This window comes from Syzygium oleosum, unplaced genomic scaffold, assembly GCF_021117445.2.
Source record: "Syzygium oleosum isolate NSW1041296 unplaced genomic scaffold, Sole_v2.1 Sole_v2.52, whole genome shotgun sequence".
Classification (NCBI taxonomy): Eukaryota; Viridiplantae; Streptophyta; class Magnoliopsida; order Myrtales; family Myrtaceae; genus Syzygium; species Syzygium oleosum.
Window position 1 is genome coordinate 205,975 of NW_026607536.1, and position 22,495 is coordinate 228,469.

At 39.1% G+C, this 22,495-nt stretch overlaps 3 protein-coding genes across 7 annotated transcripts; 2 read left to right on the forward strand and 1 right to left on the reverse strand.

Annotated features, from left to right (window-relative positions):
• Positions 1-152: 152 nt before the first annotated feature.
• LOC115679731 (shaggy-related protein kinase kappa) lies at positions 153-7,593 on the forward strand. Of its 3 annotated transcripts, none has more exons than XM_056307344.1 (13): positions 153-455; positions 1,775-2,005; positions 2,788-2,880; positions 2,981-3,040; positions 3,174-3,446; positions 3,911-3,985; positions 4,855-4,911; positions 5,045-5,185; positions 5,271-5,321; positions 6,190-6,285; positions 6,797-6,880; positions 6,970-7,072; positions 7,229-7,593. In XM_056307344.1, the coding sequence occupies exons 2-13, from the start codon at positions 1,859-1,861 to the stop codon at positions 7,315-7,317; spliced, it is 1,269 nt and encodes a 422-aa protein (XP_056163319.1). In that variant the 5' UTR covers positions 153-455; positions 1,775-1,858; the 3' UTR covers positions 7,318-7,593. The 3 variants fall into 3 exon arrangements, with proteins under 3 accessions (XP_056163319.1, XP_056163320.1, XP_030459274.1); XM_056307345.1 differs by having other exon boundaries at positions 1,778-2,005; XM_030603414.2 differs by having other exon boundaries at positions 154-455; positions 1,848-2,005.
• Positions 7,594-8,975: 1,382 nt separating this feature from the next.
• LOC115679713 (phosphoribosylamine--glycine ligase) lies at positions 8,976-13,328 on the forward strand. 3 transcript variants are annotated; one of them, XM_030603380.2, is made up of 5 exons: positions 8,976-9,188; positions 9,433-9,751; positions 10,560-10,930; positions 11,223-11,753; positions 12,569-13,328. In XM_030603380.2, the coding sequence occupies exons 2-5, from the start codon at positions 9,463-9,465 to the stop codon at positions 12,983-12,985; spliced, it is 1,608 nt and encodes a 535-aa protein (XP_030459240.1). In that variant the 5' UTR covers positions 8,976-9,188; positions 9,433-9,462; the 3' UTR covers positions 12,986-13,328. The 3 variants fall into 3 exon arrangements, with proteins under 3 accessions (XP_030459240.1, XP_056163313.1, XP_056163315.1); XM_056307338.1 differs by having other exon boundaries at positions 8,976-9,751; XM_056307340.1 differs by having other exon boundaries at positions 8,976-9,751; positions 10,803-10,930.
• A 7,550-nt stretch (positions 13,329-20,878) lies between these two features.
• Positions 20,879-21,908, reverse strand: LOC115679725 (NDR1/HIN1-like protein 1). The gene has a single exon (XM_030603399.2). The coding sequence runs from the start codon at positions 21,781-21,783 to the stop codon at positions 21,154-21,156; it is 630 nt and encodes a 209-aa protein (XP_030459259.1). The 5' UTR covers positions 21,784-21,908; the 3' UTR covers positions 20,879-21,153.
• Positions 21,909-22,495: the final 587 nt, after the last annotated feature.

The following is a 22,495-nucleotide window of genomic DNA, read 5'->3' on the forward strand; positions in this document are numbered from 1 at the left end:
AGGCTAGGCCACTACACTGCATAGGATGTGCAACCCTTTTTGTAGATTCTAACATTTATATAAAAATATAATCAATCGTCGACAACAAAAAAGAGGAACGGAAAAAAAGAGAGAGAAAAGGCCCCCCCAAATAAGTCAAAATGGAAGGAGGAGAAGCAATTTGGAAATGAATGAAGGTTGAAGGTTGAAGGTGAAGGTGAAGGTGAAGGTGGTGTGAAGGATCAAACAGGTCCAGATCTGGCGTCAGTCAGTCAGTCAGTCAGTCAGTAAAATGGAGTAAAAAGACGAAGAGCTGCTCGAGCCTCACCTCACCTCATATGCTCTTTTTTTTTCACTTTGACCTGAGTGTGGTTTTTGAGGACCAATTTGACGATGAAATCGGAGGACCCTTTTCAAATGCCTCATCGTGTCTCGCTCCTGCCTCTCCTCTGCTGCTGATGCTCCCATCATCCCAGGTATACTTCTTCTCCTATTTCTCTGTGCGCGCGCGGGGACCATCGTTCCTTTTGCTGTGTGTAAATGCCCCTCTTCGATTTAGCCTCTCTCGTTCCCCAATTCGAGCTCCTCGCTTGTTGATCCGCTCGATTGGTTGATCACGCTCTCCGATCCCCATCCCCGTTTCCTGCTTCTCCCGTCGCTCGTTGCTGTTTGGTTTTTGCGGGCATGATGCTTTGTTACTTCTGCTTCCCGCATCGCGATGAAACCCAGTGTTTGCTCCTATTGCCCACTCGTTAATCCTGCCGGAACGCTAGTATGAAGGGCGTACGAGCTGCTGGGTCCATCGAGCTCTTCACTGCTTCCGACCGTGTTTTCATTTGGGCCGGTTTCAGTGAGAATCTGTGAGATTCTTCCCGTTTCAATTCTAGGCTCGCATTATTATCTTGTCGACATCATTCTTGGAGTTGGAGCCCCGTAATTTTTTGTGGGTTTTTTGTTCGCAAGAATGTCTAGCCGCTGTCCTGATCACCCGCGACTCGTAATCCGCTTTGTTTAGGATAGATCTTTCCTCGTTTCGCGGATTTGGCTCCGAGATTATTTCGCCACTCAGAAAGTCTTGTCGTTTCTCAGTTCTAACTCGCAATTGCTTATCCTTCCCCTAACGCTGCTAGATGCACCGAATAGAAATTTGGTAGCTCTTGTGCCTATGTTGATATCTAATTGAAAGAGGCAGCATTGCAATCGTGGAGGTTAATTAGGTGAAATAGGGATTGCTGTGAATTTGGAATCAAATAATGTTGGTATTCTCTCTAGGAGAGAACTTTCTTCGTCTCCCTATTCAACATGGTTTGACTTGCTCAAATTCTGGATAAGTTAATTGTGTGGGGGCATGAACAATTGTTCGGAGGATTTTCATTTGATAATGCAAACTGCCTGCCTCGAATGAATCTTTAGAGCATCATTCTGGATGGGGCAATTTTATGAAGGGCAATACGCATCATCTTCCGATAAGTTTGTTTGTGCTGCCAATTTCAGGAGCTGGTTAAGTCAGTTGCTGTTTCTTCTCTTTGGCATGTAAATTCTGAAAGAGCAACTCTCCTTAAGCGCATCTTGACCCAAAGGGTTAAACAAAGTGGGAAGAGAGATTATCGACTTTGGGTCCTGAGGATGCTTCTCTTCTCCTCCTGGCCTTCCTACTAAAGACGCTATATTTGATTTTTCTAGCTTCTGTGAATGATATTTTCTTTCCTTTTTTTGCCCGCGTGAAATGCAGTTACTTGATTACCTTTTCTTTTTTATCCCCTCACATTGTTGACTTTTCTTGTTATTTACTAAGAAGTTAGGATTGAGGGACGGGGCAATGGATACTTATGATGCTATCGAGAACTGCTATTTTTGACTATCCTCAGATACATACATCATGGCTTCTGCTAACCGCGGGAATGGAGGAGTCGGCAGTTCCAGATCCATTCATGGCTTCAGCAATTCATCTAGTTCCGTTGACTGGCTTGGTAGAGAAATGCTTGAAATGAGATTGCGAGATCGGGTGGAACATGATGAGGATAGAGTACGTCTTGCATCCTTTATCTGGTTTTTGCTTCTTTGGTTAGCGCTTATAAGTAATGACTTGGTATTGGTTTGCTCCAGCAGAGGATGTTAGCAACTTGTAGGACTGTGATTGGTTATCCAAGTTTTCAGTCTGGCCGCCGCCACCTCATACTCCACGCTACCCATACTATCACCACTTTCATCCATACTATCAAATCCTCCACTTCTTTATCATCACCTCTACCACTTGTCCATAAATGGATCATAAGAATTGAACCAAGTCTAATTAAATTGAGAATTTCCTCTTAGCTATTGATCTCATGATTTGGTTTCGGCAATAAATGGCTTCTGCCATTGCTTTTCTCGTTCTAGACATGTCTACTCATTCATATTAGATAACTGGCATTCAAGATCATTAAGCTTTGGGTAAGAGTCATGTTACGCGCACACAATTATTTGCTATGCCTAAAAACCAAAACTCACAATTGATATTTGAATTTTTACATGTTGGACAAAAAAGCAAAGTCTTTCCTATTGTCCCAACTACTCAATATGAGATTATATTGAACCTTTTTTTGTTTTATTTGAATTCTGTGATGTAATGTTTGGGATTTGAATGAGAAAGTGTTTTTTTTTTATTTTTTCTATTTCCGACTTGAAAATGAATTTGGAGAAAAGAGAGCCTATTTGCATATGTTTGAGGAAAAAGTATTTTCGACAAATAGAAAACACTTAATTGTAGGGTAGTGTATTGTGGTAAGAGTACTTACCTATATCTCCTTATTATTGCATCTCTTGCAGGACAGTGAACCAGACATCATAGACGGTGTAGGCGCTGAAACAGGGCATATAATAAGAACCACCATTGGTGGTCGAAATGGTCAATCTAGGCAGGTTTGAGGGAATGAGGCTTGAATTCCAAATTATTTGGTAAAAATTATGTGCAACTCACATGGTTATGACTTTGTGGCCGTTATTTCTCATTATTTGGCAGAGAGTCAGTTATATTGCAGAGCATGTGGTTGGAACAGGTTCTTTCGGTGTCGTTTTCCAGGTACATACGTTTAACGCATTTAATCTCTTGAGTGTGTCTTCTAACCATTTATATTTTGTATAATCGGAAATGATCATCTGATATTCTTTTTAACTGACTGGTGTAATTGAGATGGTTTTGGCTGTTGTTCCAGGCAAAGTGTAGAGAAACTGGTGAAATTTTTGCTATAAAGAAAGTTCTCCAAGACAAGCGCTACAAGAATCGGGAATTACAGATTATGCAAATGTTGGACCATCCAAATATTGTGGCCCTCAAGCACTGTTTCTTTTCAACTACCGACAAAGAAGAGCTGTATTTAAATCTTGTGCTTGAATTTGTTCCTGAAACTGTTAATCGTGTGGCAAAACAGTACAGCAGGATGAACCAGCGGATGCCCTTGATATATGTTAAACTCTATACTTACCAAGTACGTGGGTGATAATTTCTTGGCCTAAAATCTGATTTTCTGGGTGGTTTACAATTCACATCTTCATAAAGCAAATGGCATGTGTTGAATGGAATCCATAAAAGCAAATAACTTGAAGGTTGGCTCCAATAAGCTGAGCGCTATCAAATGTGTAGGATGTTGCCTTCAAATTGTTCTGTTTAAAACCACTTTGATCATGCCCTTTTCTGTTTCATTAATGTTTTTGGTGGGTTACCTTTGTTTTTTCTTTTACTCTTTTTTTTGGGGGGCGGGTTGGGGGGGGGGGGGGGTGGTTGGTTTTCATGATCTTTTTATATTTTCCTGATTCGGGAAGGAACTTATTTAGAGTTACTGAATGAGAGGGCCAGTTCTATGTCCTCACAGCTTGTACTTTTTTGCATCTTCTGAAGCTATATGATTTACTGCAATGTATAAGCTATATTTTTGCTAAATTTTTTCTGCAGATCTGCAGGGCACTTGCATACCTACATGGCTGCATTGGCATTTGTCACCGGGATATCAAGCCTCAGAATTTACTTGTGAGACCCTTATTATTCTCTCTCTCTCTCTCTCTCTGTGATCTGATCATAAATAAACTCTTGGAGTATGATGATTATAAGATTGACATGGTGATTGCTCTCAGCCAAGCCATTGGAATTCATGAATCAGTGTACATTGGTGCTTTCAAGTTCTTTCTACTACATTCTCATCATGTACTTCATTTTGTGTATTATAACATTCTAAAGACTGAGAGTTAGGTTCTTGATTGAGAAAATATGTTAGCAAAGCATACTATTTATTACTCTAGGTGATTTACCATTTAGGTCCTTGTGCACTTTTTCATCATAGTTCCTAACAAACCATTTTGCCAGCGGTTTAGTCCCTATGCAAACAGGCATTCCTCTATGTTTTAGCCACAAGACAGATGGAAAACAGAGCTAAGAAGAATCATTAGTAGGGGAGGTTGGGCTAAAATGAAAAACTATGTAGTGCGGCAACTAAAATAAGAACTTGCCTAAAGTATAGGGAAGAATAAAACTGGCTTGCTTGATAACAGGGAACAAAAGAATGCTTTTCCCAAGTTCATGATCCTAGCAATTGGATTGGAGATCATCCACAAGTTTCATGTGCTTCCGATGGAATTATCCCTAAATGATGTTATTGATGCTGAAGGTTTTGATATGAATAATTTTGTGTGCTGCTACGTGATTTTAGTCTGTTCTTTTGGTCAATGAGTTTTGAGTTCTTCTATAGCAACTTTATGCTTCAGTCGAGGTATTTGCGATTGGTGATTGTGACTCATTCCCTTACTTTATTTGCTCCATATTGTGAGAGGGCTTCGTATTTGTATCATAGGGAAATAGTGACCACAATTCCTCCATATTAAAATGATATTGCTCCTTCTCAGGTGAATCCACACACACATCAATTGAAGCTTTGTGACTTTGGTAGTGCAAAAGTTCTGGTAATTTTCAAACTCATGTAATTTCTAACTTATCCAAAACAAAAGTTCCTCCAGTGTTGGCTTTTGTATAGTGCTGGATCATCTTTCGCCATAGGAGTATTGATTTTGTGGCTTAAGCTTCCATTTTCATCAGGTGAAAGGAGAACCAAATGTTTCTTATATCTGCTCAAGATATTACCGTGCTCCAGAACTCATATTCGGTGCAACTGAGTATACAACTGCGATAGACATATGGTCTGCAGGTTGTGTGATGGCCGAACTACTCCTTGGGCAGGTAGATGTGTGGCATGCATGAACATCTTATGAGACTAACAATTAATCTTATTCATCCAATATCATGCTAACTAAGCTTTTGGCAGCCTCTGTTTCCGGGAGAAAGTGGAGTCGACCAATTAGTTGAGATCATCAAGGTGAAATATCTACTCATGGGGTTATGATTATGAACCATCTTATCTGGCTGCTTGGTCCACTTTTTAAACTAAAATTCTAGCCATCTTGGATGTCTGGAATAGAATTTTTGGTAACTGAGGTGCATAGGTAAGTCAGGAGAAATGATTCCAATGAATTTGAGTTTCGGGTGAATGTGCGGAAAATCCTGTTTAAAGTCGAATGATGTATAATTTTAACTTATTTCTTGTGCCTTTTAATTTTAAGGTGAAAGATTGAAGGACACCTGTTACCTATGTTGAGAACGAAACTCCCAGTTGCTCAAGTGAACCTCATCTTCGTCTTTGATGTAGAGAAAGTAGACCGTTGTTTTGATTTGGTGAGAAAGAATTCAGTCTCCTATGACAGAAATTACAAAACTATTATCCCCAAGCAAACTCATCTAAGAGATGATATGTCAGTATATGTTCAAACGTCTTTTCATTATATATGAAAGTTGTGAGATTTGGTGGGACCACAGCTAACTGTTCTAAAAGCTTAAACTGTTAGATGAAGGCGTGTTTTATTATTTAATTACTCTAATACTCCCCCTCATGCTTAGCCTGGTCTTTTTGCCTAGCACTAAGTGTGGAAATATTTAATTGGGGAGGCAAATGAGGCCTGGAAAGATTTGAACTCAGAACCTCCAGCTCTGATACCATGTGAGATTTGGTGGTACCATAGCCAACTGTTATAAAAGCTTAAGCTATTAGATGAAGGCGTGGTTTATTATTTAATTATTCTAACAAAAGTTTTGTGTGTGCCCGCGTGTTTCAAAATAAATATTTGGAAAGTTGTGCCTATATATCATCCTCCTATCTTTCATTTTATCCATCAAAAATTTGTTACCAGGTGTTGGGTACGCCGACCAGGGAGGAGATCAAATGCATGAATCCAAACTACACTGAATTCAAATTTCCACAAATAAAGCCTCATCCGTGGCATAAGGTACGGATTTTGCTTGATAGTATGTTGTATAATGTGCTTATGAAGCCTCATTCACAAAACAGTTTTTAGTAGTTGCTTGATAATCTATAAGCCTTGGATGGTCATCATTTTTTACTGTTGAAGTGATTATTTTTTATTTGGCTTGCCATTTTTCAAATATAGTGCTGCATGCTCATTGGAAGTTGTCAGTTACCTTACTGGATTTTCAGGAAATTGGTGCCATACCTCATAAAAATCCTTTACCATCTAGGTTGTAGGATGTTTGTACCCTATATGTTGCCTAAAAGAAAAATGAACTAAATGATGCAGTAAAGGAAGATAATCATAACTCATAAGGTGCTATGTGAGGAGAACTAGACACTGCTTGATGTCTGTTTCATTTGAAATATATGCATCTCTCTAAAACTTGTCATTTTGATTATTTTTCTTTTCAGAACTTTAGGTAAACAGACATGTAATTCTAGTGTACAGCTAGTTTCTGTTTTCGAGGTTGACACTGTTTCCCCTCCAGGTTTTCCAGAAACGTCTACCCCCTGAAGCAGTTGACCTGGTTTGTAGGTTTTTCCAGTATTCTCCAAACCTACGTTGCACTGCTGTAAGATCAAAATTTCATTATCCTTTTCTCTTGATACTCGGTGGAAATATTACTCAAGGGTTGTGCTGTTGCTTTCTGCAATTGTATAGTTGGAAGCCTGTGTCCACCCTTTTTTCGATGAATTGAGGGACCCGAATACTCGCCTTCCCAGTGGCCGCCCTCTTCCTCCCCTGTTTAACTTTAAGCCCCAAGGTTTGTTCAAATTTCTGCCGCTTTATAATGAGCATATTATGTCATTATTGAGACTAAAGTACTTTGATGAATCACTGTTTGTCACTGATGACGATTTCGTTTTCTATTTTTGTTATTAATGGAAGTACATTGACTTTGAGATTTACTTTTGGACAGAGCTGTCGGGCATACCACCGGAGGTCATAAACAGACTCATACCCGAGCATGCTCGCAAGCAGAACTTGTTCATGGCTTTGGATGCGTAGTGGATCTTACAACGTCTGCTTTTAGTATCTTCCCAAAAGGATGGTGTCCGTCTGAATGTGTATGTAGAACTTGAAGTCGGTGAGCTGCGTAATTCCTCTATCCAGATTGATTATCTGGCATGTTTGCCATTCAGTAATGAGGAGCTCGGTGTGCTCCAAGTAAATCTGCAACGTGTTCGCTTTTACTGCTTGCTGAAATATTTTTGGCATTTCAGCTCCTTTCTTGAAGCTCTCTCCATTTCGACCTATAAAATCTTGTCCGCTGATTCCAAGGCATGTGAGAAAATAGACATTACTGTCAAAGCTGGTTCTTTCGTACGAGTAGGGACCAGATACAATCACGACCATTAGATGATGTGGGTTGTGCCACATCAATGATTGAGATTCAACAAAAAAACTGATGCCTTTCTGAGTGTGCATAAGTCGGATGAGCCGGGCCTGTGCCCAAACCGATCAATTGAACATGATGATGCTTGAAGACTTGCAGATTTGAATCGACGAGAGTAAGCAAGCGCGTCTATAACTTTAACAGAGTTATAGCTTTTGATTCGAGTAAATCCTAAATATCCAGAGTGTCGTCTCCAGTTTCGCCCTGAAATGGCCGTTTCCCCCTGTGCCTATGGCTTATTCACAAACTGGTTTGTTCTTTTCTTCCCAACGGTCATGTAGTTCGTTTGCTGAGCAATAATGTATACAAAAGTTGACCTTGCCTGATGGTGTTTACTTTTCTCCTGTAGTAGATTTTATATCTGATGATTGTGTATACAAGTCTGATGACTGGTGCACATCTTGATTTCTGTATAATGCACACCCCACGTTGGAAGGCTCTACTCTCAGAGAACCTTTCGCGTACCTTTTATTTTTCAAGTAATTGATTAGGCTCGCTCGAGTCAATAGCAACTTCATAGGACAGATAAAATGTCAAAAGAGTGCTTATATTTCGGTTCTTACCAGTAAGGCTACGTTGCGCGCGGGCATCAAGATAAGAACGTCCCGGGACTCTAGTACATTAGGTATTTTCTTTTCTTTTAAGGAGGAGAAGGATGACATCAAACATTTTTAAAACCTTTAAGGATTTAATTGAAATTAATGAAAGCTAAGGGGACGTGAACGAAAGGTCAAGCATGCAATTCAGCCAATTGAAAATCCATAAGATAAAAGTTTTAAAATTTCCATGAACACGAGTGAATTCAATTCATGGATGACATTTCATATTTGACAAAATGATTAAGGAATGTCTTAGAAAGAAAATTAGGGGAGATATCCCAAGTGAAATCGCATAGTCCATTTCGAATTCCTCGGTGCATATTAACTCACTAACTAAAATTAAACTAAGTATGAAAATTTACGCTATCTATGATTTAATTTAAAGAGAATGGAAACAAATCCTCATAATCTTAAGAACACTTTCAAGAAACCTATACCAGTTATCAATCAAATAGATAGGTAAGTCTACCTCTTACATTCAAGTACGGGGAACTAGCTCAGTAAGTTTTAATTATTGAGCACACTTGGATTAAGCATATCGAGTTTCGTTTTCGAGAATAATTGAACTAATGCAATGGAGTCGATCGAAATGAAGTAGAGGGGGCAGAATTGTCAATTGCCATTGAGAAAGATGCCACGTCAGTCGGCTTCCCCTTTCCCTCTCTTCACCTTCGGCTTCAGTTTCGGACACGCCGAATTGCAGGTAGCCACCTGCGGAGCAGAGCATACAAAGCGCCGTCGCCGACCGTCGCGCCGCCGCGAAACAGACGGAGCTCCGTCCAAGTTCAGTCGCTGCCGGACAGAGCTCCTCCTTTCGGTTCCGTCGGTTCCCCGCTCCGCCGATTCTCGTCCTCCTCCGTCTCGGCCCTGCAGCTCAGCCTCAGGTATGTCGCCGTCGAGCTTCCATGACAGAATACAGTCTGCAACTATCAAAACCAGTTTGCTTCGCGTGTTTCTTCTCCAGACTATTGCTTCAGATGAAAAGCTATGTCCTCCGTGGGCTTCGCTTTCGTTTCCCAGGCTTCCCCCTCTTGAGGGTTTTAGACTTAAACCCCCGGCTTATTGCTTATATCGATGGCTGCAATGTCCAATTTCCGACAGAACCTTACATTATCCCCTTCATTGTAGCTGCATCGTTGGAGGTTGGAAGCGCAGAGTATGGCTTCTTCTACTGCCTCCACCCTTTCAGCTTCTCTGAAGCTCAATAGCTACCTCTGTAGATCCTCAAGACCTTGTTTTTCAAATTATAAAACTTGTTGCTGCTCTTCTGGTTGGTGGTACTCCGGACATGTCAATCCGAGAATCAGCTGGAGCTCATCTCGTCACCTCAAGAGCGCTCGAAACGTGCCTTCATTTGGCAATTCTCGGTTCGTCTTCAAGTGTGCCGGCCCGGCGTCGGACCCCTCAGTCTCCATCGATTCATCTCAAAATGACAGTGCTTCTGATGGTAAGACTAGGGGCATTTGTGGATTCACTCTGGCGTGCCTTGATCATTTGACTCGGGATTAATATTTGTTTGCATTGTATATCTCTTTCATGGTCCCTGCCTTTCCTTCTCAATGTCATTGGGTGCTTTTGACTGACATGGAGGTATACTGTTGTTGGGAGCGTATTTAGAGATTGTCCTCACTCACATTTGGGAACTTCCTCATCAGCTCAACTTTTTTGCTAACCTTGGCTAATGGAAACCTTTCAAGAAAGATAGATGTCAAGCAATGCATTTTGTGAAACCATCATTTTATTCTTTCACTATCTTACCACTTCTTCCTTCTATGGTTTCTTGGTGAGATAGTCTCACCACTATTAACGAAATCCTTGTAGACCATTGTCTGATTCTATCAGCCTTATACATCTAACATCTTATGTCATTTTTTAAGTAATTGTTAGCTCTAAACATCATAACTTAAGCTTATTATGAAATATCCAGTCGTGTTTGTTTGGGGTACTTGTGTTAAATTTCTACTTCTGGTTGCCGTTTAGTGCTCAGGCATTTCTTTTTTTTTTTTTAATCTTTAATATTTTTCAACACAGTGAATAATATTGTGCTGTTTATATGTCAAGAAATGTTTATCTATATATTTTCTATAAGATACATAAGATATACGAAGAGGTATGTTTGCGTTGATTCAGCTTCTTCTTCTTATTTTTTTTTCTGTGGGTAGGACAAACTTATTGCAATTTTTGTTTCCTTTCGTAATGCGTACGTGGAGAAGGTTTTCATTCATCTATTTCCTTTTCCTGATGTCTTACACAAGAGAGAGTGGAGGTGCTTGTCATTGGCGGAGGAGGAAGGGAACATGCACTATGCTTTGCATTGCAACGATCCCCATCATGTGACGTGGTCTTCTGTGCACCTGGAAATGCTGGCATTTCCAGCTCTGGAGATGCCACATGCATTCCAGATCTTGATGTTTTGGACAGTATGGCTGTTATTTCTTTTTGCCAGAAGCAGGGAATAGGATTAGTTGTGGTCGGACCAGAGGCTCCTCTTGTTTCAGGTTTGGCAAATGATTTAGTAAAGGCCGGAATCCCTACCTTCGGCCCTTCATCGGAGGCAGCTGATTTAGAGGGTTCCAAAGACTTCATGAAGAATTTGTGCGACAAGTACGGCATTCCCACTGCCAAGGTATTTCCCATCTTTTATTGGGAAATAATATTTCAAGTACTTATTCTAACAAGTAGGAGATGTAGCATTGGCTTCTTCTCCATTTGGCTTAAGGACTTATCGTTGAACCAAAGATACATTACTCTGAAAACAATACTGATTATTGTTTTCCAAATACCACTAAATGATGCTGACTATTACATGGAATGTCTAAGGATTCCGCATCTTGCCGTTTGCTGAGTTATCCATATCTGTCATTTGTGTTCATGGAAAAGATTTGCTTAATTACAATGTTTATGAACAACTGGTGCAGTATAAAACGTTTACAGACCCATCTTCAGCAAAGCTATACATCGAGGAGCAGGGTGCACCAATTGTTGTAAAAGCAGATGGGTTAGCAGCTGGGAAGGGAGTTATTGTTGCCATGACAGTGGAGGAAGCATATGAAGCTGTCGACTCAATGCTGGTGGAGGGGGTTTTTGGTTCTGCTGGTTGCAAGGTCATCATTGAGGAATATCTTGAAGGAGAGGAGGCTTCTTTCTTTGCACTGGTGGATGGGGAGAATGCCATTGCTCTTGAATCTGCCCAAGACCATAAACGGGTTGGGGATGGTGATACGGGACCTAATACTGGTGGAATGGGTGCGTACTCTCCGGCACCTATCTTGACTCAAGAGTTGCAATCTTTAGTCATGCAGTCCATCATTCTCCCAACCGTCCAAGGCATGGCAGCTGAAGGTTGCAAGTTTGTCGGTGTTCTCTATGCTGGACTCATGATAGAGAAGAAATCCGGGATGCCTAAATTGATTGAGTACAATGTGCGTTTTGGAGATCCAGAGTGTCAGGTTTGTCAATATATACTTAAAATCAACAACTATTTATGAATCTATGATGCTATGAAGGGTCCGCCCTTAACGATCATGGCTATTTTTGGATTTATTGAGTTTTCCCTAATTAATATGAATGTCTCAGTTTCAGTCATTGCAGGCAATCTCTATTTTCTTCTTCTTTTTCTTCTTTCTTTTTTGGCTTAGATCTCTTTTCTCTATCTTCTTGAATTTGAACCTGGAGTTTTTACCAGAATATACTGCTCTGTTTTGGGTACTTTTGGATGTACCAAATTCTCCTGTTATTATGCCATTAGAGATTTATAGGGTAGTGCAATTTTTTCTTCAAGTCGATGCCTGGTAATTTTCAGTTTTCGAATACAGTCCTCTTCAGCAGCAGTTTTCCCCCTGCCCTGTAAGGTGAATTCAACAATGTGAGCAGGTGTGTCCTGCAAAGTGTAAAATAACTTGAATACTAAGATAAGTGATCAGCAAAAATGAAGGCTTGTCTTGCTTTGCCATAAGGGATAATTGTTTATCAGTGTGACAAAAGTCTTCGTAAGCTAGTGAATAGAGAAGACAATCGGTTGTGAGGTTGGTATTTCAGACTTGGCCTTCATGTTTCTTCCTCTTTCCCTTTTTTATGTCACTGAACCTAAGTCCTTTTTTTGTGTCCTCCTCTTGAAGTCATACTCACTTTATAAAATCTGTTTTACTTGTTGGCTACTTGATGTGGAAGACTGTCGATGCTGATTGACTGAATAAATTATTATCTTGGCACTTTTTATATTTCCTTGGGTCTACTCATCCTCTAGTGTTCCCTTTCTATGTAGGTATTGATGGTTCGTTTAGAATCGGATTTAGTGCAAGTGTTGTTGTCAGCTTGTAGGGGAGAGCTGAGCAGAGTGACACTGGATTGGTCGCCTGGATCTGCGATGGTTGTGGTAATGGCAAGTAATGGCTATCCAGGGACCTATGAAAAGGGGAGTGTGATCCAGAATCTTGAAGAAGCAGAGCTTGTTGCTCCATCTGTTAAAATATTTCATGCCGGAACTGCTTTTGACTCAGATGGCAATTTTGTCGCAACCGGAGGCCGTGTTCTTGGGGTCACTGCCAAGGGGAGAAATTTGGAAGAAGCTCATGAAAGAGCTTACCAAGCAGTTGAAGCTATCAACTGGCCAGGAGGATTCTATCGGCATGACATTGGGTGGAGAGCACTTCCAAAAAAGCAATTTGCTAAGCAAAACTAAGCTAATATCAACAAGGTGGGGCTGGCCTATCCGAAAACACAATTATTTTAGTCAACAAGGCTAACAGACAGAGCGGCGCAGGAGTTAATTACCAAGGACTAAGGAAGAAAGCTACGGTGGAACAACTATTCTCATAAGCTGGTTACTCCTGCTTACTTAATTGACAAGAGGTAAAAGGTTCGTGAAGATGGTAGTTTATTTTGTTTGTTGCTGTGTTGTGAGTAGGATTATTGAAGACGCATTGATTATTTCAAATTCTCACAGCTACCATATTTGTAACTGTCACAGAAAAAACACTGGCATCACATATTGTGCAACCTTGTTTGTCCTGGATATTGCATCCTGATCTTTTTGTCATAGGGCTGTCGGAGGTTTATCTGTCTAGGTAGGGTAGGTTGTGTTGCTAAAAGACCCAAAAAACGAACAAAGAAAAGAAGATAAAAAACAGGAGCTTTACCATGTAGGGGCAGGAAGCTTGAGATAAGGTACATATGGAATCTCCCTAACGAGACAAGCGAGGAACCGGAGGATCTGTGTTTCGTGTCTGCCCTCCCAAATGTGTTCGTTCCGGTCTCAACTTGCTTCTTCTTAATTTTGTGAGCAGATACATCAGTGGCTTACTAGTGCACTAACGACCAAGTGTCATCTTTTCTAAGTAGTTAGGAGGTTGGAGCGGTGGAGAGGGGGTTCAGAGTTGTTTGGAGTTGGTCATCCTTTTCTCTGATGTACGCAAGCATGTTCGTGAAAACGAACCGTGGCAAATTTTTTATTCATCAATCGGTCCTCCTCACCCTCATGCACAGCTATCTTATTATCCTATCCTAAATGGTTGTATAGAATGGATGACTTTCGGGCCTTTGTTCATTGCAACTGTATGGATGCTCGTGTCGGCGGGAGTTCTTCACGTTGCGCCCGAAATCACGGTTCCATTCATTAGTCCAAGATGAATGGCCAGTTTTGAGCTGGACGTTTAGGGTGCGCATGATAACCATTCTGTTCCGGAATGAGTTCCTGAACCAGAAATAGATTTTTCTATTTCTGGTTCCTGGATGAGTTTCTGAGAAAAAAAACTCGTTTGATAACGACCAACAATTTCTATTTCTAGAACAGAAACCCGTTTGATAACAGCATAAAATTTCTATTTCCTGAAATAAAAACCCGTTTGATAAACAATAGAAAATTCTATTTCCAGGAACAAAAATCCACTTTTTTAGAAATGGAATAAAAATAATAAAAAATCCGAAAAATTCATAAAAATCTTTAAAAAAATTCAAAAAATCCCAAAAAATTGAAAAATTCCAGAAAAAATCATCAAAATGTCGAGAAAATAAAAAAAAATTTAGATTTCAGGAAAATAGGAAATTTGTTGAATTTTTTCAAAAAAAAATCAAGAAATCAAAAATTTCAAAACTTCACATAATTGCTTAGAATACCTGTGGCCACCTACTTTTAGTGAAATTTAAATTTTTTTAGGTGCAAAAAAAAAATCAAAAAATCAAAAATTTCAAAACTTCACAGAATAGTTTAGAATACATGTGGCCACCCACTTTGAGTGAAATTTAAATTTTTTAAGGTGCCCAAAAAAATTCAAAAACTCAAAAATTTCAAAACTTTACAGAATGGCTTAGAATACCTGTGGCCACCCACTTTGAGTGAAATTTTAATTTTTGGAGGTGAAAAAAAAGCAAAAAATCAAAAATTTCAAAACTTCACAGAATGACATACAATACCTCTAACCACCCACTTTGAGTAAAATTTAATTTTTTTTAGATGCCCAAATGGTATTTTTTATTTTTTATTTTTATTTTTTTTGGTTCCTAAAGAAAATTAAATTTCACTCAAAGTGGATGGCCACATGTATTCTAAGCCACTCTGTGAAGTTTTGAAAATTTTCCTTTTTTGCTTATTTTTATTTTTTTTTCGACACCTAAAAAAATTAAATTTCACTCAAAGTGGGTGGCCACAGGTATTCTAAGCAATTATGTGAAGTTTTTTATTTTTTATTTTTTTATTTTTTTCCGCACCTAAAAAAATTTAAATTTCGCTTAAAGTGGATGGCCACAGGTATTCTAAGCCATTTTGTGAAGTTTTGAAATTTTTTATTTTTTTATTTTTTTTTATTTTGTTTGGCAACTAAAAAAATAAAATTTCGCTCAAAGTGGGTGGCCACAGGTATTTTAAGCCATTTTGTAAAGTTTTGAAATTTTTACTTTTTTGATTATTTTTATTTTTTTGGCATATAAAAAAATTTAAATTTCACTCAAAGTGGGTGGCTACAGATATTTTAAGCTATTCTGTGAAGTTTTGAAATTTTTTATTTTTTTTATTTTTTTCGGCACCTAAAAAAATTTAAATTTCACTCAAAGTAGATGGCCACAAGTGTTCTAAGCCATTCTATGAAGTTTTGAAATTTTTGATTTTTTGCTTTTTTTATTTTTTTCGCAACTAAAAAAATAAAATTTCGCTCAAATCGGTGTGCCTACGGTATTCTAAGATATTCCGTGAAGTTTTTAAATTTTAGAATTTTTTATTATTTATTATTTTGTTTTTTGGCAATTAAAAAAATTAAATTTTGCTCAAAGTGGGTGGCCATAGGTTTTCTAAGCCATTTTGTGAAATTTTGAAATTTTTTATTTTTATTTATTTTTTTCGGTACCTAAAAAAATTTAAAATTTCACTGAAAGTGGGTAGGCACAGATTCTAAACCATTCTGTTAAGTTTTGAAATTTTTGATTTTCTGCTTTTTTTTTCTCACCTCAAAGATCGTGACTTCCATATGAATATGTGTGTTGAAGAAAATGAATTCCTTAGAAATGGTTCTCACTTTTGTTCCAGAAATGAAAAACCAACTTTTTTTTGGTTCTCATTTCTGGTTTCAGAATCAGTTTTGGAAGCAAACTTGTCCCGGAAATAGAAAAATGAAATTGCGTTACCAAACGGGTTTCTAGTCCAAAACTGATTCTGGGAACGAAAAACCAGTTCTGGACAAAACCAGAATGGTTTTCATGCAGCACCTTAAGGGTGCGCATGATAACCATTCTGTTCCGAAATGAGTTCCTGAACCAGAAATAGATTTTTCTATTTCTGTTCTACGGATGAGTTTCTGAGAAAAAAACCCGTTTGATAACGACCAAAAATTTCTAAATCTAGAACAGAAACCCGTTTGATAACAGCACAAAATTTCTATTTCCTGAAACAAAAACCCGTTTGATAAACAAAAGAAAATTCTATTTCCAGGAACAAAAATCTATTTTTTTAGAAATGGAATAAAAATAATTAAAAAATCCGAAAAATTCATAAAAATCTAAAAAAAAAAATCAAAAAATCCCAAAAAATTGAAAAATTCCAGAAAAAATCATCAAAATGTCAAGAAAATAAAAAAAAATTCAGATTTCGGGAAAATAGGAAATTTGTTGAATTTTAAAAAAAAAATCAAGAAATAAAAAATTTCTAAACTTCACAGAATTACTTAGAATACTTGTAGCCACCCACTTTGAGTAAAATTTAAATTTTTTTAGGTGCCCAAAAAAATAAAAAAAATTTCAAAATTTCACAAAATGGCTTAGAATATCTGTGGCCACCCACTTTTTGAGTAAATTTAATTTTTTTGAGATACTCAAAAAAAATTTAAAAAAATTAAAAATTTCAAAATTTCACAGAATGGCTTAGAATACCTGTGGCCACCCACTTTGATTGAAATTTTAATTTTTGGAGGTGAAAAAAAAAGCAAAAAATAAAAAATTTCAAAACTTCACAGAATGACTTAGAATACATGTGGCCATCCACTTTGAGTGAAATTTAAATTTTTTTAGGTGAAAAAAAAACATAAAAAATCAAAAATTTCAAAACTTCACAGAATGACTTACAATACCTCTAGCCACCCACTTTGAGTAAAATTTAATTATTTTTAGATGCCCAAATGGTATTTTTTATTTTTTTTATTTTTTTTGGTTCCTAAAGAAAATTAAATTTCACTCAAAGTGGATGGCCACATGTATTCTAAGCCACTCTGTGAAGTTTTGAAAATTTTTCTTTTTTGCTTATTTTTATTTTTTTTTCGACACCTAAAAAAATTTAAATTTCACTCAAAGTGGGTGGCCACAAGTATTCTAAGCAATTATGTGAAGTTTTTTATTTTTTATTTTTTTATTTTTTTCGGCACCTAAAAAAATTTAAATTTCGCTTAAAGTGGATGGCCACAGGTATTCTAAGCCATTTTGTGAAGTTTTGAAATTTTTTCTTTTTTTCTTTTTTTTTTTTTATTTTTTTCGGCAACTAAAAACATAAAATTTCGCTCAAAGTGGGTGGCCACAGGTATTTTAAGCCATTCTGTAAAGTTTTGAAATTTTTACTTTTTTGCTTATTTTTATTTTTTTGGCATATAAAAAAATTTAAATTTCGCTCAAAGTGGGTGGCCACAGGTATTTTAAGCTATTCTGTGAAGTTTTGAAATTTTTTATTTTTTTTATTTTTTTCGGCAACTAAAAAAATTTAAATTTCACTCAAAGTGGATGGCCACAAGTATTCTACGCCATTTTGTGAAGTTTTGAAATTTTTTATTTTTTGCTTTTTTTTATTTCTTTCAGCACCTAAAAAAATAAAATTTCGCTCAAATTGGGTGGCCACAGGTATTTTAAGATATTTTGTGAAGTTTTTAAATTTTAGAATTTTTTATTATTTTTTATTTTTTTTGGCAACTAAAAAAATTAAATTTTGCCCAAAGTGGGTGGCCATAGGTTTTCTAAGCCATTTTGTGAAATTTTGAAATTTTTTATTATTTTTTATTTTTTTCGGTACCTAAAAAAATTTAAATTTCACTGAAAGTGGGTAGCCACAGATTCTAAATCATTCTGTTAAGTTTTGAAATTTTTGATTTTTTGCTTTTTTTTCTCACCTCAAAGATCGTGACTTCCATATGAATATGTGTGTTGAAGAAAATGAATTCCTCAGAAATGGTTCTCACTTTTGTTCCAGAAATGAAAAACCAACTTTTTTTTTGTTCTCATTTCTAGTTTCAGAATCAGTTTTGGAAGCAAACTTGTCCCGGAAATAGAAAAATGAAATTGCGTTATCAAACGGATTTCTGGTCCAAAACTGATTCTGAGAACAAAAAACCAGTTCTGGACAGAACCAGAATGGTTTTCATGCAGCACCTAACTAACCATTCCCCTCCCCGTGAATGCTTCGCAGGGGTGTATACATAATCAATCTTCAATTTGGCCGCACGACGTAGCGTCGGTTTATCGTATGGATTTTGTTAAAGAGTGCATTAAGGGCACTTAGCGAAAGATCAAATAAAATGAAATAAAGGTTTCGTTTGTTTCGCAGAAAATATGACATTTCTACAGAATATTTTTCGGGAAGTCATTTTTTAGGAAAATGATAATATTTTTTGGTGTTTGGCCGAGACTTGAAAATAAACTAGAAAATATTTTTCATTGTTTGGTAAAGAAAATCTTATTTGATTTTCCTAATTAGACATACACTATTTGAGCGCTAGTAGCTTGTGCATGGGTACCAAGGAACTTGACACAGGCAATGGGGTCTCAAGCCTGGATCCTTGACTCCTGGGCGCTAGTTCGTGCCCTGCTCCATGGTGCCCAGGCCCCCGGTCTATAGAAGCTGGGCCTAGGTCCCCGGTGCCTGGGCCTTGGTAGGACCTAGGCTCGGGACTCTGGCTCCTAGGCCTAGGTTAATTGAGGCTAGGACTGGGACTCTAGAACTAGTGCCTACGCTCGGGGCCCATAACCCGGCGCTTGAGACCTGGTCCCCTGTGCGTGGATCCGAGACCTTGGTGCCCATGCTTGAGTCCATCAAGGCCAAGCTGCGATCCCTGTCACTTGGGCCCGGACCCAATGCTAAATGGACCAAGGCGCCGGCATAGGGGACTTGGGTAGTGGCACAGGAGTCTCGAGCTTGGCCTCGATGAACCCAATGGGATGGGCACTGGGGTCCGAGACCTGGTCACGATGAACTCGGGCACGGGCGTTGAGGACCCAGGCTCGACCTCGATATAGCCGAGCTTGGCGTCCCAGGTATGGGCGTCGGTGTCCCAAGCCCGCCTTTAGATGGACCTGGGCGCGGCGGCTGGGGTCTTTGGCACGGTCTAGATCAACCCGAACTAGGGTGTCGAGGTTCCAGGCCCAGCCTCAATGGACTCGGCCTCGCTGCCAAAGGTTTGGAGATGAGTGTTGAGGTTCTTATGTCCAAGTGTAAAGTTTTTTGTCCAATCATATTGATACTTAGTCATATTTTGGAAAATGGTTTCCGATTTTTTTTTAAAAAAATTATTTTCTTGAATTTAAGCTGTGATGGAAAAACCTTTTCTGTTAACTGGAAAAACCTTTTCTGTTAACTGGGAAAACACTTTTTAATAACTCATTTTTTTAAGCGATTCAAACGCCGAAAAATATTTTTCATGAAACAAACGGAGACAAAATCCAAAGTTTTCGTTGGGCTGTGAAATGAAACATCTCTTAAGGAAAGCCGACTCTCTTAACGGAAACCTTACCACACATGCTCAGCGTCTACTCTCGCGACAAAAAATGACGTGATTAGAGCAGCCTAAAAAATGACATTACCAACAAACAAAGACGACAGAATCTCCTTGGACTCTACCTAATCCCATCAACTCGAGTTAATTGAGTTGACACTGATAAACAAAACCGGGGCGTTTAGTGTCTAATCCGATGGGTGTCGACTCATAACCAACGCCTAATCCCAATCCTAATCCTAATGGATGCATCCGAGTCCGGTCCGACCTGATGTCTGATTAAAATAATAGCGAGAGATGCAGGTTCATTCATTAACCGGACTCCACACCGGAGGCCTTTGAAGAGTTGACTTCTGGTACTCGAATCTTTCATTTAACCGCATAAGATAAGATATGTCAGTAATCATATTATATACTTCAATCTTGATTATTCTTATGAAGTGATGATCCAAGGAGGGGGACCATTGGTGCTATACATGCTTCACGCACCAAAATAAAAATGGAGGGGAGGGTTAAGATATGCGAAGAAACTTCTTTCGTCCCTTTTAATGACAGATGCAGCAACCTTCACCAAGCATCACCTGCCCTAGTTTTCCCTCTTCCTTACAATGCCACTTACCTTAGGAGGGCAGGCTCTTGCACAGCCCTTTTCCCTTTGCTTCTTCCTATGTCAGCTCGAGATGTGATCATTCACATGTCAATCCCAAAGTGAAGAGAGCTTTTCCTCCAAGAAATCTCGTGCTAATCCTTCTCACTATTATGCTAGCCACTGAAGACGATAGAGAGGGGTGTTTTGATTTCTTTCTGTTGACGTTTATGCACAATTTGGTTATTGCAGTTGAATCATTCACTAGGCCCATGTTATTTTTTCTTGGTGTCCTCCCAGGAAAGTTAAACAAAGTTGACTGCTTAGCCTCAGCCTGGAACATATGTCTCATATATATATATATATTTGAATAGGTTTTTGGTGCTCTCTCTGCAATGTGATCGTCGATCACATTGGTTTTGCGTTTTTGGGAAGATAAAAGAGTGTCGACCAAAACAAGAACGCTTCCTTCCTCAGGCAACAAACAAGGTCAAACCCAAGAGAAAAGACAGAGCCAATTAAACGGTTGGCTAGCGATATATATTTGTTAAAAGAAGGGTTTATTTCGCTTTTCTTTTTCGCCATCCAGAAACAATGAGAGGAAAAAGCATGAAGAAGCCGCCGCCCATCGGAGCTCATGAGATGAGAAGAGCAAGAATTTGCAGTTGGAAAAGGACCCCACAACGTCCATTACACACGACAACGATGTACAATCGTCACTGTCCAATTCTAACTGCCATGTAATGTTTGTCAAAGTCGCCCAAATTTCGACACTTCCTTCGTCTATCTTACAGAAATGACGACACACTTCATATACATATAACAATGTAGGTATGTATTAATGGCTTTGCTTACATATCCATCTTCTCTTCTGGAAAAACCTCTCTCATAACATCCACATCATCCCATAACTCTACACATGATTGAGGGAATCACTGTAATGTACCACTATATTGCAGAACTTAAAACATAAGAAATAAGGAGAAAGAGAGGAACAAGTTATTGATGGAAGCTAGTTAAGGAAAAAGAGAAGCTAATCGACGATTTGTACCATAGCCAGTAAAACAAACATAGCAATAGCGTCGATCATCAGACATTAACGCTGCAACTCTGCATCAACTGATACTTGACCGCGTTGTTCCCGACTGCAATTCCCGTGCTCCGGCTCCCCATTGTAATATATGCCGGACAGTTGACGAAAATGTGGTACCCTCCCGAGGTGAAAGACCCAACTCTCCATCTCACCCGCCCCCTCAGCCTGATCATGACCACCACGTACCCGTTGCTCTGGTCCTGGGTCAGCTCAGCCGCGTAGTAGGGAGATATAGGGATGGAGATGCCGTAGAGGAAGGGCGACCACACGTCGACGTCATTGGTATCCTCGTAGGTCGGAGGGATGCGGGTGCTGAGCGTGATCTGCTGGTCCTGGTAGGTGGCGTAGACGTCCAGGCGGTCGTAGTAGATGGCGATGTTGTCGTTGGGGTTGTGGGAGGAGATGGTGACCTGGAAGGTGGAGGTGAGGAGGCTCGGGGTGGCGGAGGCGTTGAAGGCGTAGACGGTGGCGTCCTGGAGGGTGAAGCTGGGCTTGTGGGGTTGGAGGATGGCCCATGTTATGAGCACTATGAGCAGGATTATGAAGGCCACCACCAGGCTGACCTGGAACACTCTCATCCATATCTTCCGCCACTTGTGGCCGCCGTGGTTCGGGCACTTCGACATGATGAAGATGAAGATGGAGGACTTGGTGGTGTTTCCGGTGGCGGTGGTGGCGGTGGTGGTGGTGTGGTGGTGGAGGGAGTTGGAAAGTGGAGCTTGATGACTGGCGACCTTGGGACTAGGATGGATACAACATATATATAACCAAGATTCTCAACGCTAGGTTTACTAACTTTGACATATTCTTAAAGTTTGAAAGCGATACGCTTATTCAAATACTCTCTGCAGCACCCATAAGTTACCATAAATCACATTATTTGAGATCCCTAGTATCACTAAATAATAGCATCACATACCCAAATTACACGTCATTACCAAATGCAAAAAGATGCTTCAGCCCCTGCTTTGTCCGTGGAAATATTACAAATCAAAGGCATCTTTTTTACTAATTTCTTTGCGTGTATCATAGCCAAGTGAGGCTGAGCTGCCTCCGGCGGGGCTTTTCCCCTTTGCGTGTGGAGGAAGATGAAAATTAGATGGAGATTGGCTTACGTTAATATAATTTGTTTAATGACTTCGTTGCACACCCACTCCTCCAACTTGTCCAAGGTCATATCTTAGGCGCCACTTTCCAACCTTTTTTCATCAATTGTTAGCTAACATGTGGAATTTCCTTGATATAAAACAAGGGTTGACTTCCGTACACTTGTGAAAATAAGTTTTAAGGTTCATCAATGTCTATATGTCCACCCAATGCTGGCTTGCTGGGTCGGGC

Excerpts from the sequence above, each read along its gene's own strand:
- LOC115679731 (XM_056307344.1), top strand. The coding sequence starts at position 1,859 with ATGGCTTCTGCTAACCGCGGGAATGGAGGAGTCGGCAGTTCCAGATCC. Across the intron at positions 5,322-6,189 it reads AATTAGTTGAGATCATCAAG|GTGTTGGGTACGCCGACCAG; the intron begins GTGAAATATCTA and ends ATTTGTTACCAG. Across the intron at positions 7,073-7,228 it reads GTTTAACTTTAAGCCCCAAG|AGCTGTCGGGCATACCACCG; the intron begins GTTTGTTCAAAT and ends ACTTTTGGACAG.
- LOC115679713 (XM_056307338.1), top strand. The coding sequence starts at position 9,463 with ATGGCTTCTTCTACTGCCTCCACCCTTTCAGCTTCTCTGAAGCTCAAT. Across the intron at positions 9,752-10,559 it reads AAATGACAGTGCTTCTGATG|AGAGAGTGGAGGTGCTTGTC; the intron begins GTAAGACTAGGG and ends GTCTTACACAAG. Across the intron at positions 11,754-12,568 it reads TTGGAGATCCAGAGTGTCAG|GTATTGATGGTTCGTTTAGA; the intron begins GTTTGTCAATAT and ends CTTTCTATGTAG.
- LOC115679725 (XM_030603399.2), bottom strand. The coding sequence starts at position 21,783 with ATGTCGAAGTGCCCGAACCACGGCGGCCACAAGTGGCGGAAGATATGG.